This window comes from Aegilops tauschii, chromosome 4 (assembly GCF_002575655.3).
Source record: "Aegilops tauschii subsp. strangulata cultivar AL8/78 chromosome 4, Aet v6.0, whole genome shotgun sequence".
Classification (NCBI taxonomy): Eukaryota; Viridiplantae; Streptophyta; class Magnoliopsida; order Poales; family Poaceae; genus Aegilops; species Aegilops tauschii.
The window spans coordinates 517,015,342-517,032,844 of NC_053038.3; the positions used below are offsets into that span (position 1 = coordinate 517,015,342).

The 17,503-nt window shown below is 46.7% G+C and overlaps 2 protein-coding genes across 2 annotated transcripts; both read right to left on the reverse strand.

Annotated features, from left to right (window-relative positions):
• Positions 1–11,459: 11,459 nt before the first annotated feature.
• Positions 11,460–12,110, reverse strand: LOC109754805 (putative lipid-binding protein AIR1B). The gene has a single exon (XM_020313704.4). It carries the CDS (start codon positions 12,021–12,023, stop codon positions 11,598–11,600), a length of 426 nt encoding a protein of 141 aa, XP_020169293.1. The 5' UTR covers positions 12,024–12,110; the 3' UTR covers positions 11,460–11,597.
• Positions 12,111–15,982: 3,872 nt separating this feature from the next.
• Positions 15,983–17,001, reverse strand: LOC109754804 (uncharacterized). Its single transcript, XM_020313703.4, has one exon. It carries the CDS (start codon positions 16,901–16,903, stop codon positions 16,340–16,342), a length of 564 nt encoding a protein of 187 aa, XP_020169292.1. The 5' UTR covers positions 16,904–17,001; the 3' UTR covers positions 15,983–16,339.
• Between the last annotated feature and the right edge of the window lie 502 nt (positions 17,002–17,503).

The following is a 17,503-nucleotide window of genomic DNA, read 5'->3' on the forward strand; positions in this document are numbered from 1 at the left end:
CTCTATGGTTTATAAACTATTTTACTAGCCATAGATTCATCAAAATAAGCAAACAACACACGAAAAACAAAATCTGTCAAAAACAGAACAGTCTGTAGTAATCTGTAACTAACGCAAACTTCTGTAACTCCAAAAATTCTACCAAAGTATCACGACCTAGATAATTTGATTATTTATCTGCTGCAATTGGAATCAGTATTTTATCACGTTCTGGTGATTTTTAACAATTGTTTTCGTGAACAGAAAGTTTCTGGAATTTTCAGCAAGATCAAATAATTATCATCCAAGAAGATCCTATAGGTCTTACTTGGCACAAACACTAATTAAAACATAAAACCACATATAACCAGAGGATAGATGATTTATTTATTACTAAACAGGAGCAAAAAGCAAAGAACAAAAATAAAATTGGGTTGCCTCCCAACAAGCACTAACGCTTAACGCCCCTAGCTAGGCATGATGATTTCAATGATGCTCACATAAAAGATAAGAATTGAAACATAAAGAGAGCATCATGAAGAATATGACTAGCACATTTAAGTCTAACCCACTTCCTATGCATAGGCATTTTGTGAGAAAATAACTTATGGGAACAATAATCAACTAGCATAGGAAGGCAAAACAAGCATAACTTTAAAACTTTAAGCACATAGAGAGGAAACTTGATATTATTGCAATTCCTACAAGAACAAGTTCCACCCTCATAATAATTTTCAGTAGCATCATGAATGAATTCAACAATATAACCAGCACATAAAGCATTCTTTTCATGATCTACTTGCATAGAAATTTTACTACTCTCCACATAAGCAAATTTATTCTCATCAATAGTAGTGGGAGCAAACTCAACAAAATAACTATCATGTGAAGAATAATCCAATTGAAAATTAAAATCATGATGACAAGTTTCATGGTTATCTTTATTCTTTATAGCATACGTGTCATCACAATAATCATCATAAATAGGAGGCATGCTTTCATCATAATAAATTTGCTCATGAAAACTTGGGGGACTAAACATATCATCTTCATCAAACATAGCATCCCCAAGCTTGTGACTTTGCATATCATTAGCATCATGGGTATTCAAAGCATTCATACTAACAACATTGCAATCATGCTCATCATTCACATATTTTATGCCAAGCATTCTATGTAGTTCTTCTTCTAGTACTTGAGCACAATTTTCCTTCCCATCATTTTCACGAAAGACATTAAAAAGATGAAGTATATGAGGCAACCTTAATTACATTTTTTTAATTTTCTTTTATAGACTAAACTAGTGATAAAACAAGAAACTAAAAGATTCGATTGCAAGATCTAAAGATATACCTTCAAGCACTCACTTCCCCGGCAACGGCGCCAGAAAAGAGCTTGATGTCTACTACGCAACCTTCTTCTTGTAGACGTTGTTGGGCCTCCAAGTGCAGAGGTTTGTAGGACAGTAGCAAACTTCCCTCAAGTGGATAACCTAAGGTTTATCAATCTGTGGGAGGCGTAGGATGAAGATGGTCTCTCTCAAACAACCCTGCAACCAAATAACAAAGAGTCTCTTGTGTCCCCAACACACCCAATACAATGGTAAATTGTATAGGTGTACTAGTTCGGCGAAGAGATGGTGATACAAGTGCAATATGGATGGTAGATATAGGTTTTTGTAATCTGAAAATATAAAAACAGCAAGGTAACTATTGATAAAAGTGAGCACAAACGGTATTGCAATGCTAGGAAACAAGGCCTAGGGTTCATACTTTCACTAGTGCAAGTTCTCTCAACAATAATAACATAATTGGATCATATAACTATCCCTCAACATGCAACAAAGAGTCACTCCAAAGTCACTAATAGCGGAGAACAAACGAAGAGATTATGGTAGGGTACGAAACCACCTCAAAGTTATCCTTTCTAATATATCTATTCAAGAGTCCGTAGTAAAATAACACGAAGCTATTCTTTCCGTTCGATCTATCATAGAGTTTGTACTAGAATAACACCTTAAGACACAAATCAACCAAAACCCTAATGTCACCTAGATACTCCAATGTCACCTCAAGTATCCGTGGGTATGATTATACGATATGCATCACACAATCTCAGATTCATCTATTCAAACCAACACAAAGTACTTCAAAGAGTGCCCCAAAGTTTCTACCAGAGAGTCAAGACGAAAACGTGTGCCAACCCCTATGCATAGGTTCATGGGCGGAACCCGCAAGTTGATCACCAAAACATACATCAAGTGGATCACGTGATATCCCATTGTCACCACAGATAAGCACGACAAGACATACATCAAGTGTTATCAAATCCTTAAAGACTCAATCCGATAAGATAACTTCAAAGGGAAAACTCAATCCATTACAAGAGAGTAGAGGGGAAGAAACATCATAAGATCCAACTATAATAGCAAAGCTCGCGATACATCAAGATCGTATCACCTCAAGAACACGAGAGAGAGAGAGATCAAACACTTAGCTACTGGTACATACCCTCAGCCCCGAGGGTGAACTACTCCCTCCTCATCATGGAGAGCGCCGAGATGATGAAGATGGCCACCGGTGAGGGATCCCCCCTCCGGCAGGGTGCCGGAACAGGGTCCCGATTGGTTTTTGGTGGCTACAGAGGCTTGCGGCGGCGGAACTCCCGATCTATTCTCTTCCCCGATGTTTTTAGGGTATATGGACATATATAGGCGAAAGAAGTCGGTCAGGGGAGCCACGAGGGGCCCACGAGGGTGGGGGCGCGCCCAGGGGGCAGGCGCGCCTCCCTACCTCGTGGCCACCTCGAAGCTTCCTTGACTTCAACTCCAAGTCTCCTGGATCACGTTCATTCCAAAAATCACGCTCCCGAAGGTTTCATTCCATTTGGACTCCGTTTGATATTCCTTTTTTGCGAAACACTGAAACAAGGGAAAAAACAGAAACTGGAACTAGGCTCTGGGTTAATAGGTTAGTCCCAAAAATAATATAAAAGTGTATAGTAAAGCCCATTAAACATCCAAGATGGATAATATAATAGCATGAATACTTCATAAATTATAGATACGTTGGAGACGTATCAGGCAGTAGCTCTAGTGCTTCACTTATATTTTTTAGAGCAGGGCGGTGGTTATATTTTAAGGAATTAGTTGCACTCTCATACTTCACTTAAATCATTTTGAGAGTCATATAAAAGTAATGGAAATATGCACGAGTTATGAAATTGGTCCTAATATGATAGGTATTCAAGAAGGATACAACAAAAACTTTCATGTAGATCACTGAATATGATAAGTTTGTGATTCCCGAAGCATGCACGTATGGTCTCTAGTTATGCTATGAAGTTGGAGCATGATTTATTATTGATTGTCTTATGAGTGGTGGTCGGGGACGAGCGATAGTCTTTTCCTACCAATCTATCCCCCTAGGGGCATGCACACTAGTACTTCACTACGAGGGCTAATAAACTTTGTAAATAAGTATATGAGTTCTTTATAACTAATGTGAGTCCATAGATTATACGCACTCTGACCTTTGCGCAATTTGCTAGCCTCTTCGGTACTGTGCATTGCCTTTTCTCACATCACAGTTGGTGCAAACTTCGCCGGTGCATCCAAACCCCGTGATATGATACGCTCTATCACACATAAGCCTCCTTATATATATCTTCCTCAAAACATCCACCATGCCTACCTATTATGGCATTTCCATAGCCATTCTAAGATATATTGTCATGCAACTTCCGCCGGTCCGTTTTTATGGCACACATCATCATTATCATATTGCTTTGCATGATCATATAGCTGACATAGTATTTGTGGCGCAGCCACCGTTCATCATTTTTTATACATGTTACGCTAGCATCATTGCACATCCTGGTACACTGCCAGAGGCATTCATATAGAGTCATATTTTGTTCTAGTATCGAGTTGTAATTTTGAGTTGTAAATAAATAGAAGTGTGATGATCATCATTATTCATTATTAGAGCACTGTCCCAATGAGGAAATAAAAAAAGAGGCCAAAAAGAGCCCAAGAAAAAAAGAGGCAAAAAAGAGCCCACACAAAAAAATGAGAGAAAAAGAGAGAAGGGGTAATGTTACTATCCTTTTTCCACACTTGTGCTTCAAAGTAGCACCATGTTTTCAAATACAGATTCTCCTATGCTTTCATTTTCATACACTAGTGAGAATTTTTCATTATAGAACTTGACTTGTATATTCCAATGATGGGCTTCCTCAAATGCCCGAGGTCTTCATGAGCAAGCAAATTGGATGCACACCCACTTAGTTTTAGTTTTGAGATTTCATACACTTATAGCTCCGAGTGCATCTGTTGCATGGCAATCCCTACTCCTTACATTGACATCAATTGATGAGCATCTCCATAGCCCGTTGATTAGCCTCGTCAATGTGAGACTATCTTCCTTTTTGACTTCTCCTTATCAATCTCTACCACCGCAATTTATTCCACCCATAGTGCTATATCCATGGCTTGTGCTCATATATTGCGTGGGGGTTGAAAAAGCTGAAGCGCGTTAAAAAGTATGAACCAATTGCTCGGCTTGTCATCAGGGTTGTGCATGATAAATACTTTGTGTTAAGAAGATGGAGAAGGACAAGGCTATATGATTTTGTAGGGATAACGTTCTTTAGCATTGATATTTTGAAAGACATGATTGTTTGTTGGTATGCCTTATTATTATTGTTTTATGTTAAACTATAGACTATTCCTTTGAATCATTTGAATATCAATATTCATGCCACAAAATAGAGATTACATGATGAACATTATAGGTAGCATTCCACATCAAAATTCTGTTTTTATAATTTACCTAGTTGAGGATGAGCAGGAATTAAGCTTGGGGATGCTTGATACGTCTCCAACGTATCTATAACTTTTGATTGCTCCATCCTATTATAGTATAAATATCGGATGTTTTATACGCAATTATATATCATTTTCCGGGACTAACCTATTAACCCAGTGCCAAGTGTTAGTTAATGTTTTTGCCTGTTTTTGTTTTTCTAGGAAATCAGTACCAAAAGGAGTCCAAATGCTACAGAACTTTTTGGCGATTTTTTTGCTAGACATAAGAGACCCTAGAAGCTTTGGGAGGACGCCAGAAGGCAAAGGAGTAGGCGACAAGGCACTAGGGCATGCCCAGAGGGGTGTCATAGTACCTTGTGGCTCCCTCTCTAAAATTCTCTAAAATCGGGAAACCAATAGGGATCCACCCAAAATACCTTTTCCACCGCCGCAAGTCTCTGTTCTTTCGTGATCCCTCCTGGAGGCCTTGTCCGGCACTCTGCCAGAGGGAATCGATAATGGAGGGCTTCTACATCAACTTTATGCCCTTTCGACGATGTATGAGTAGTTTACCACAGACCTATGGGTCCATAGCTAGTAGCTAGATGGCTTTTTCTCTCTCTTTGATCTTCAATACAATGTTCTCCTCGATGTTCTTGGAGTTCTATCCAATGTAATCTTCTTTTGCGGTGTGTTTGTTGGGATCCGATGAATTTTGGGTTTATGATTGAATTATTCATGAATATTATTTCAGTATTCTTTGAATTCTTATATGCATTATTGTTATAGCTCTGTATTCTCTATGATCTATCCATTTGGTTTGGCCAACTAGATTGATTTATCTTGCAATGGGAGAGGTGCTTTGTAATGGGTTCAATCTTGCGGTGATCTATATCCCAGTGATAGAAGGGGACAAGACACGTATTTGTCTTGTTGCCATTAAGGGGAAAACAACGGGGTTTATTCATATTTCTTGAGTTTACTTTGTCTACATCTTGTCATCTTTCTTAAGGTGTTACTCCGTTCTTTATGAACTTAATACTCTAGATGCATGCTGGATAGCGGTGTTACTCCGTTCTTTATGAACTTAATACTCTAGACACGTATCTATCACTACGAGATTTGATCCTTGCAATTAACCGCCAAGGGATTGACAACCCCTTGTTTGTGTTTGGTGCAAGTATTTGCTTTGTTGTGTGTAGATGATGCTAACGAGGACTATATCAAAGATCAAGTCCTCACTTCAGAAGTTGTTGGGGCAGCCGAAAACAACCTCCAGCGTTATAGTGCCCGTGCATCGGGACTCTATGCTAGGGATGACACCCTTAAAAGTGGTGTTACTGGGCCGGATTCTTAACGAATCGATGCCCATCTTCCTGATCATGTCAGCGTAGATCAGATTCAGGCTGCTTCCGCCATCCATGAGGATGCGGGTTAGGTGGAATCCATCGACAATGGGATCTAGGACCAGAGCTACTGACCCGCCATGACAGATGCTGGTCGGGTGGTCCTTAATTTCTATGAAAGGTGTTCAGGCAGGTCGACCATTGGTTGAATTTCGGGGCTACAGGCTCTAAGGCGTAGACGTCACGAAGTGCACACTTCTGTAGCCTCTTGGGAATGTGCGTGGCGTAGATCAGGTTGACATCCTTGACATCAGAGGGAAACTGCTTTTGGCCATCGTTATTGGGCCTGCGAGGTTCATCCTCGTCATGGCTGCGAGAGCGGCTTTTGCTGGTGTCATCGGACATTGTTTTGCCGGCTTGTTTAAACACCCAACAATTTCGATTGATGTGATTAGCAGGCTTGTCCAGGGTACTGTGAATCTCGCAAGACCGATCGAGTATTCTATCTAGGGCGCTAGGGCCATCCTTGTTCCCTTTAAAGGGCCTCTTCTTAGGTCCACCTCCCGAGCCGCTGAACCCTGCATTGACTGTTGGGTCCTCGGCATCGCTGCTGTTCAGGCGCTTATTTCTATTGCGCCTAGATTTTCCATTGCCTTCACGTGTGTTTGAATTGCCGGGGTCGCCCCTTTGGGAGCTGCGGGCCAGCCAGCTGTCCTCGCCCGTGCAAAAGCGGGTCATTAAGGAGGTGAGAGATGCCATGGTTCTCGGCTTATCCTGCTTGAGCTCTGTCGGTTGAGCCATTCATCACGGATGTTCTGCTTGAACGCTGCAAGGGCCTCGACAGCGGGCAGTCAATAATCATGTTCTTTTTGGTTAGGAAACGATTCCAGAATTTCCGACCGACCTGGTTCGCCCTCTTTCTGGACTATGTGGCTAAGGTCATCGGCATCCGGGGGCTGAACATACGTGCCTTACAAGTTTGACAGGAAAGCCTCCTCGAGCTCCTCCCAGCTTCCGATGGAGTTTGGAGGGAGATTGTGGAGCCGCTGCCTTGCGGGCCCCTTGAGCTTGAGGGGCAGGTATTTTATGGCATGGAGGTCGTCTCCTCGAGCCATGTGGATGTGGAGAAGAAAGTATTCTATCCAGAGTGTTGGATCAGTTGCTCTGTCGTATGATCAATGTCGATGGGTTTAAACCCTTCTGGGAACTGATGCTCCATCACTTCATTTGTAAAACATGCATGATGCGCGGGCCCTCGAAAACGTTATCCACTTCCTCGTCGTCAAAGTCAGGCAACAACCTCCTTTTCGGGAACGATTTGGGGGCTGCACCTCGGGTCTTGAGGTCCGCTTCAAGCGCTAGGATTTTCATCCATTTGTCATTGAGTTCATTCTCGTGAGTGTACAAATCTTGCTGCTTCTTTTTCATACTCCGCGCGGTTGTGATTAGCTGTTGCTGAAACCGTGCTTGTTCAGATGGGTCGATTGGTACGACGAAGTCCTCGGGTTTGAGACTTACGTCCTCTTCGGACTCTCGCATGTAGTCTTTGTACGACCTGCCATCGAAAAGTGCCTACGTCATCGAGATTCTCCTTGGCGGGTGTTCCAGCGGGCCCATTATATTGGGTGGTTGAGGCTTGAATGTCCTCGCCTAGCTTCCGGCCGGCCTCGGGAGCAACACTGTTATCGGAGGCGCCCGAGGTGCTGACCATGCTCCTACTTCCGTTGTGCCCCTTGGACCGCTTTTTAAGGAGGCGATGCTTAGGGTTTTTGCCTGATTTTTTCTTGGCTTGTCCTTTGGAGTGTCGACCATGTAGACGTAGCAGCCCAATTTCCTGTACGCGGTATGGTAGTAGGTGGTTCTACTCGAGAATCGACACCGATGTCTTCGACCATGTCGATGATTTCATCGTAGCCATAGTCAAGCGCATCGGTCAAGTCCTGAGCCGTGGCGACTAGGTGGGTGGTGGGTGGGATAAAAATTTCCTGATCATCGGGTTTACATCCGATCTAATCATAGACAGCAGAAAAGATCGCCAGGTTTTGGATTCGATCCAGTACCTCCTTTACGTCCGAGAGCTCTTTGGCGTCCAGGACCTGGCTGTAGGCCAGGCTGATCAGCAATAGGTTGCTCGGGCCACTTGACGTGGCGCCGTCCTCTTGCTCGCCCGGGGTTGATCCCTGGGCGGCGGGAGTGGTTACCGCCTCAGCTGTTGGAGACGTGAGCGGTTTTGCCAGGTTCGAAGACGAACTCGGCTTGAGGGAAGCATCTAGGGCCTCGGCGTTAAGCCGGGTATAGTGTTTGTCGGATCTATCTCCTGGGTAGGTTTTGAAGGGGGTGTGGATCCAAGGATCCCGTCGTCGGCCGGCCCCGAGATCTTGGTGCGAAAGGGTTCCAGCTGATCCCAGGTCAATCCTGAAAGGATCAAATCTCCTCGGGCATCTGTAGTGTACTCCAGGCCTCAGAACGTAATGACTTGGTTTGGGGCAAAATTCTCCCCACGGCATAGATGGCCGGTTGGATCGGCATGCAAAACGATGCTGTCGAAAGTGAAAAGCTGGCCAGGGACGAAGATGTCCCCGCAGCCAATGCTGCTATCGATCCGTAGACGAGCCATCGACCCCTGGTGATCGAACAATGAGCTCTCAATGAAAGCACCAATCTCGGTGTCCAAACCAGCAGATCTCGGGTAGGGGGACCCGAGCTGTTAGATCGGATCGATGGGTAACAGAAGAAGAATACACAGCGGATTACCCAGGTTTGGGCCCTCTCTATGGAGGTAAAACCCTATGTCATGCTCTTGTTTATATTATAAAGGTATTGAAGTACAGAGTTGATCTACCTCGAGATCGTAAGTTATGGTCTAAACCCTAGGGGTATGGTGAAAGAATGTACGGGTGGATTGAATCCCCTCTACGGTCTAAACCTCCTGGTTTATATACGCACCAGGGGGCACCAGGGGTATCTAGGGTTAGTGTTCCACATGGTCGGTTACCATCTAAGGATTTACATGCCGAATCTAAATATACTTGAAGTACACGCCAAGTCTTTGATCGCCACACTCCAAAGGTCTCCGGAGTCTTGCTTCCCCAATGGGCTGGTAGACCGGCCCACACATTATATCGGCTGGGCTAGGACCCCTTGGTCCAGGACACCGTCAGCTGGCAACTGAAAACTTGGTTTGTGTTAGTCGATTCCCCTCTCCCTCTCCCAACGGTTTGATTAATATCCTAGGACTACGGCTCTTCTTCCTCCTCTAGCCCCCTACTACTATTTATTTTCTTCCTCTTGAAAACAACATTTCTTTGCCCCATCATGACTTCTCCTCTCTCCTGCCCCGCCTTCGACGAGTTTCCGACCAACCCTCACGGGAGCACCGCGGTAGGCCGCGGTGTCCCCTTCTCCGACTCTGTCTAATGTGAGTGTGGGTCAGACCAAAAAGCCTCCCACCAGCACTTGTCAACATTGGCTCGGCTGCGCCCATGACGTCGCGACCATTTGTGTCATCACCGGCTCTGGCTCGGCCTCGCTGGTGAGCCTGCGCTCTCCCATCTCGGGCTCGAGCCTTCGCTCCTCTCTCATATGAAATCGACAGACACAATTTCTAAACTCACTCAGCTGGGGTTTATCAAAATCTTTAATGAAATCATTTTACTATTGTCAACATGTTAATTGCGTTGGGATTTACTTACTAGTTTTGTGTTGTCCTTTTACGGTTATACTCTTAAATTAACTAGTAACTTATGCTTCTTTAGATTTCTTAAAACTGGTTGAATGATACTGACATTATTGATCAAAATGACGACTCCAAAGCAAATTTGTAGGTAGTATGCTGGATTGACAACATCTGACATGTTGCGTGCGTGGACGCCGATGGGTGTCTCCTCCGGTGGGGGCATGAACGTCACATGACACCGCTGAGGCTCGCTGGCCGAGGCCAAAGTCCGGCTATTTAAGACGGCCGGCATCCCCAGCCCTAGCCACAACCTCTTCCTCCCTCTCCGCGCTGCCAGCCCAAGCACATTTCTCTCCGTCTCCACCTTCCTCTTTCCTCGCCGTCTGACATAGGCTTGTAGAAGAAGACCACCTACGATATGCTAACGCCAGAGCGCCACTTTCAGATCGAGGAGATCTGGGTGAGGTGTGCCGCCTGGATCGCAACAGGCCTGCCTCCTGACTCGGCTGGGCCGGAGGAGGGGGAGCAGCAGCGGGAGCCACATGGAGGGGCGGATCCACAGGAGGCGGACCTGGCGGGGCAAGAGGAGGATTCAACGCCGGTTGCAGGCTTCACCATGGACGAGGCTATGGCGGAGTTCGCGGTCGCCTAAGCAGCGGAGATGGCGGAGCAGACAACCACCCTGGAGTGCATCCAGGATGAGACGTACGTGGAATCCAACTAGTGCTTCCTCCGGCAAGAACAGGTGAAGACCAACAGCAACCCTGGAGTGCATCCAGGATGAGACGTACGTGGAATCCAACTAGCGCTTCCTCCGGCAAGAACAGGCGGAGACCGACGCGCTCTCCGACGAGGTGGGAGCGGAGGCCCAGGCGGAGGCAGAGAAGGAGCCGGAGTTGCGTCTGCCGCCCATGTACCCGAGCCCGGAGGCTGGAACAGAGATAGTTGACATCGCCGACGGCAACGAGTAGCGTAGTCGAGGATTAGTTGATCTACGTGCTATGTAAATGTTTTCTTTGCATGGTTTATATGGTTTTAAGTTTTATATATAAGGTGTTGGGATGCAGAGTTATTTAAGGAGTGTCTGGTCCGTGCTTGAGGACATGTGGGCGCGTTTGAGGGCCCGAATTTACGGGTTGCGGTTGTAGATGCTCTAACAACGAAATTAAATCAGTAGGTGCAGCATTACTGCAATATGTATCTACGTCGTATATTCGCAGATAGTGTCGACACACAGATCTTTGTCCCATCATCTCTTTTTTTTTTGCGGGTGTTGTCCCATCATCTTTGACCTTGACCGTGACCGTGACGTGGTGTACTATATGCAGTGCATGTAGGGTCGATCGACATGCAGATCTTTGTTACTTCGTCTTTGACCGTGACCCGTGCATGTCGACCACATGCTTGCAGATATAGGAGCAAAGTCTATACGTCTGCGATGTTTGTAGTATGGTGAACTCATTTTTGTGCGTTAACGCAGCCTTGCTTGTGGCACATTCCCCATCATACATATATGCTGTACTCCTAGCTACGTGCTGAGACGTGAACTAATTAAGCAGGCGCGTACGACAATTGCATCAAGTGAATAATCAACCTAGTTGTTCGATGTCGAGCGTGTCATTATAGCTAGCAGTGGCGCGCACATACGAAGTTTAAACAAACTAGCAAATCATCGATTGATTTATCAAGCAAGCAGTATAGGTATACAACTAGCTACGTGAGTAGTACACTAGTCAATGACATATATGCATGCCGGAGATTTTGCAGTGGATGGATCTTCCGGGGTCTTCTAGGGGCACTGGAAGCCGGAGGGGACGTTCTTGCCGCAGTAGTTGACGAGGAGGCTGAGGTCGACGGGCACGTTGAGGTGGATGCCCAGGATGTTGGCCTTGAGAGCCGTGCACAGGCACACGGCCGCATCCAGGTCCGCCAGCCCCTGGAGCAGCGAGCAGCACGTCTGCTTCGGCGTCGTCACCGGCCGCAGGTTGATCAGCCCACCCAGCACGTTCGCGCACGCCCCCAGCTTTAGCGCGTCGATCGGGCAGCCACCGGTCCCTCCTCCTCCACCCTTGCCTCCACCGCCGCCGCCCCCTCCTCCTCCTCCCCCGGCCGGCGGCGGCGGGCTAGGCAGCTTGCAGCCGCAGTCGTCGGCCAAGGTGAAGAAGAGCAGGTTCAGGGCCAGCACCGTGGCGATCACCGCCGATTTCGTCGCCATAGCTTCCTACCCGAGCTGCTGTGCGTCTACTACAGGGATTATTAGAGCTAGCTCTGGCTGTGTGTGTCCAGTGCAAGGGACCTTGGGATGGTACTTATAGACCAAGAAGAAATGAAGGGGTTGAAATAGGCAAATAGCTCCTAGCTTAATTAGCCCACGGATATTTTACACACTCCACGTGTGTAATCGACCAGTCTCTCCATGAGAAGATCACCACGAGATAGCTGATCGCAACAGGTGCATGATGCATGTGAGCTAGCTTTGGCATTGGGGATGAGAGGAAGGAGACAATAAAGATGTTTGGAGGGTTGCCGATAAATGAAATATTTAAAGTAAAATTGTATAAGTGAAACAATATCCGGACCGTTGTTCTGGAAACGGCTCACGCAGTGCAAAGTCAACGATAATGTAGCTCGCTGACTTGGCCGCTCAAATCTGCGAATCCCATGCGACATGGACATATGTGCGGCCGCTTTTGTCCATTTCTCGTTGAGAGGACAATACTAGTTCTTGGAGCATGATGACTTTATGTGCCCAATTTATCATCTAAAAAGATGTACTACTAGTTTTAAGACAGAATTACCGCAATATATTTTGCTCAAATATTTCTTGCCAAACTAATTGACTCTGATTGAAAGAAATTGACAGGCCTTACCAAAAGGACTATTCTATTCACGCGCCAAATGTACATGTCCTAGCACTATCAAATTTAGCATGGTCGATTGACAACATCATCATGACACGATGCGTGCGTGGACAATGTCTAGCAAAGAGACACATTGCTGTTTGCCGTAGGTACGTACGTGGTGTATAGATGGAGGCAGGGTCGACACGCAGATCTTTTTCCCGTCATCTTTGACCGTGACACGTGCATGCCTTGTAGGGCGCGGTCCACATGCTTGCAGGCATAGGAACAAACTCTTTGTTACCTAGCTCCGTCTTTGGCTTGGCACTTGAATCTGCTGGCTAATCACCCTCAGCCAGGTGCTTATGTTTAGCTAGCTAGCATTTCTTCTTTGAAATGGAGTTCTAAAAGATGGTTAGGCTCTGGCTAGGGGCCTATGGTTACGTGTCCTTTTTTGCGCGTCACATCGGCCGGAAGCTTGGTATGTGTAGCTAGCCTGCTTCTGCTTGTAACACATTTCAGATAATTGTGCGTGCAGTGTACAGAATAAAGCACGACAAATATATATATACATATGTGCATACAAGTGGGTGATGGATACGTGTCGATCCATGCGTATCGGTCCTAATGAGACGCGACAAAGATCTCATGGCGCGCGGAGCATGCATGGAAAGAATAATTAACCAGCTGCCAATAGCCCAATACGATAACTGAGGGAGGACATGAATGAGTTCACAGACCCTACCAATCTGAGCATGCATGCCCACAATTTTAATCGAATCACTTAATAACAATGATAATGATCATACAGACTACATCCGTCCTAATTTATTAGTCCCAATCGTATTTTGGGTCAAAGTCTGATCACATATTTAACTAGCAAAATGTTAATACACGCCATCGAAAATTATATTGTTGGATTCGTATTTGAATGTAGTTTTCAATGATATTATTTTTTCTACGTATAACATGTATTTTGTTAATTAAAATCACGATCAAAATATGGCCCATAATACGAGAGGGGCTAGTAAACTAGGAAGGAGATAGTAGTACTGAAAGTTGACATATGACATATGATGCAGCGCGGTTCGGCCAGCTGTGCGGCGTGGCCTCCTGGTGGCGTCGGCCTGTGGACTGGTGAGCATGGTGGCCTCCTGGTGGTGCCGGATCAGGTGTTGGAGGCGGAGGTGCGTTCCGGATCTGGGCCTTGCTGCCCGATCCAGGGCAATGGGTGGCGGCCGCTGTGTTGCTGCCTTTGATGTGTGGGTTGCTGCTGGCAGTGCGGTGTCCTTGCCGTGCTGGTAATGGAGGATGTTTCTGGAGCTACGTGTTCTTGGCCGTGAGGGACGAGGAAGAAGGGTTGTGTTCCTTCGGCTATGCGGGGTGTCGGTGTTCCACGCCATTATGATCACTTTGGCGAGGTGTTGCGGCGGCGGCGGTGTGACCAATCATGGACAGTGGCCCTAATCCAGTGGGCAAGGATGGAGGTGCGCGATGTTATGGATGAAAATCTTGCCCGTCTACAGTTGGTGCTGGTGGCGACAGTGCCTATGTGTGCCGTTCGCCTTCTTGGAGGCGTCGCGGAGGTGTGTCAGCATCTCCTCCTTTCTCGCTTGGGTTGTTGTCTCTGGGCGAAAGCCTAGGTCCGTTTACGGGTCGGCGCTGGCGGCGTCTTGGCATCGTGACTGTTGGGAGCATCGCGTGGGGAGACATGGCTTGGAGTTCTGTGATGTGGTTCTCTGGTGCTTGCCGCTGGTCCAAGTAGATCTTCATCGGCACAATGTACGTCGTTGCTGGTGAGTCAAAAACGATGGCTTTTTCGGGACCAACCGAGTCCCGCCACTCAGTCACCATCTCCTTTTAGGCACTCATGGGTAGTTGGTGCATTGGCAAGGAAGGTCCGGTTGCAGTTGTTGCTCTTTGAGGTAACCTCAAGACACGGCTTTGAAGTTCTTCTTAGGGCCGGCTCCTTGTGTAGTGTTGTAATGTCTGGGGTGGTGTTCTACACTTGATGTTCGCAGCGAGAGATAGTCTCTTGTAAATTGTCTTCTACCTTCTATAAAACTATGATAGGCCATGGCGTATTCTTGAAAAAAAATATTGATTATTTTATTACTGAAAGTTCACCCAAGCTCATTTGAGCTCCGGCCGAGAAACTCCGCGTCCAGGGGCAACATCTTTTTGAAGCAAATATAATAGTAGCAGCGAGCGGTACACGCATGAGATCATATGTGGCTGAGAACTCGACCCATTGCAGTACCGTAACCAAGTTCTAGCATTACTCTTTTATTTAACCAGGCAACCCACAATATAACGAGAGGCCCTACTACACCTACGAACGAATTATGAAGGTTACAGGATTAAAGTTACAATTTGAGGTTACAGCACTCCCCAAGTGAAAATCAGGGGTGATGACTGATGAGAAAGAACTTTGCTACACTTACGGACAGAAGCCACGGAAAGTAATTTACGGTTAGCATTTTTGGATGAGAAAGGTGTGGTACGTAGCAGGCTGGCCTTGCCCGCCGCAGTTCCCTCAAAAAAGAAAAGGAACAAGAAAGGTGTGGTACCTCCTGGTCCTGGGTGTAGGCCTGTAGGGACACCTTCATGATTAATAAAGTTAGACAAAATAGAAAAAAAATCTGAAATTTCGTGACATCAAATCTGCTCAAGCGTTTTAGGTGCTTGGAATTTTTTGTCGAGAAATTTCATTTAGATAAAGGTCCACACATGAGAACAAAATATGTGCTCAGAAGTGCTAAAAAACTTTGAGTAATGAAATCTTTCCTTTGTGTGTAGAGCTCCTCGAATGTTTTTTCCACACGAAATCTTGAAAGCACCTACAAAGTTTGAGTTTATTTGATGTCACGAATTTTCAGATATTTTTTTGATTTTGTTTTCTTTTTATTTTTAATTTACTGTTAACGAGAGTGTCTCTACACCTGGGAACTGACAAAACCCACTCTCGGGGACAATTTATGGGGTAGATGGAACCTAATTAAGTTGTTTGCTTCCGTCGGTCAACTTTTTGCAATATACTAATTGATTGGAGCAGATTAGTTTACACTGATAAACTGCTTGTACCCTAAGAAATCGAAGACGGCCACAAAATTAATCGAATCAACGTAGCACAAATCATGCTAAAGTCCACCCATGCCGCGCGGAGCATGCATGGAAAGAATAATTAACCAGCTGCCAGTACGATGACTGAGGGAGCACATGACTGAATTCACAGACCACACCAATCTGAGCATGCATGCCCTAAGAAATCACAAGCGCACACAATTTTAACCGAATCACTTGACAACGCTAAAGATCACAGTATCACACATAGTACTGAAAGTTGACATATGATATTACTTTATTACAATTGTAGGAGGAGTAACCTCTTTTTGAAGCAAATATAATAGTAGCAGGCAGCGGTACACGCATGAGATCCATTACAGTACCGTAACCTAGCTCGAGGACAAGCAGTAGTACAAACGATACTACCACACACACAGACACGCAGCACGCATATGTAAAGTTTATCAACTAGCAAGTGCGATGATAAATTATGAAGCAAATAACGTATACGACTAGCTATAAAGCACTAGTCAATGGATGGATTGTAGATCATGCATGCACGCACGTACGTACGTATAGTGGATGCCTGCATGCAGTGGACGATGGATCTCTCGGGTCTTCTCTTCTAGCGGGGGCACTGGAAGCCGGAGGGGACGTTCTTGCCGCAGTAGTTGACGAGGAGGCTGAGGTCGATGGGCACGTTGAGGTTGATGCCCAGGATGTTGGCCTTGAGCGCCGTGCACAGGCACACCGCCGCCTCCAGGTCGGCGAGCCCCTGGATCAGCGAGCAGCACGGCTGCTTCGGCGGCGTCCCCAGCTGCAGGTTGATCAGCCCGTTGAGCACGTTGGCGCACACCCCCAGCTTCAGCGCGTCGATGGGGCACCGCGCGCGCCCACCTGATCCGCCTCCTCCCGATCCGCCACTGCCGGACCCGCCGCCGCCGCTGCCGCCTCCTCCTGATCCGCCTCCGCCGCTACCGCCTCCTCCAGAACCGCCTCCACCGCTGCCTCCACTGCCCCCGCTCCCACCACCACCGCCACCACTCCCACCTCCACCGCCACCCCCACCGCCGCCGCCTCCGCCGGGGCTAGGGCAGGATCCGCAGTGGCAGCCGCAGGCGTCGGCGAAGGTGAAGAAGAGCAGGTTCAGGGCCAGCAGCGTGGCGATCACCGCCGCCTTCTTCGCCATGGCTGCCAAGCTACCTCTCCTGCTGCTGTGCGTGTACAGGGTTTAGACTGCCTCTGCCGTGTGTTTCTGTGTGTGCAGTGCAAGGGAGTTCGGGGCGCTATTTATAGCTCAAGAAGGAAGCAAGGGGTTTAAGTTTAGCTAGCCCACCCACAGATATTTTAGTCACCCCATGTGAAGATGAGATGAGCAAGAGCTAGCTGCCCACCACTGGTGCAAGCAAGCTAGAAGACGATGCACGCATGTGATCGAGCTGGCTCTGGGGAATGGGGATGGAAGCACAAGGAGATGGTAACAGACACGGGAGCTGTTTGGGTTTGGAAGGTTGCCGATTCAAGGGCCATCACGGCCTAGTGCTGCAGGAAAGATGGCGTACGACTCTATGCGTCTGGCTAGCTAGCATCCTTTACCACTGCAGCTTAAGCTTTCCGGTGAATGAATTTCCAGCTGCTGATTGTGCCTGCGCGTGGAGGGTGTCGGGTCGTGTCATTCCGATCGGGTGCATGGTCGAAATCCAATCACTCAGTCAGCTGGTCACAGTGCGCCCCGTGATCACCCACTACCCAGGGTTCATGGTCTTGCACTAAGCGGCACGTACGTACG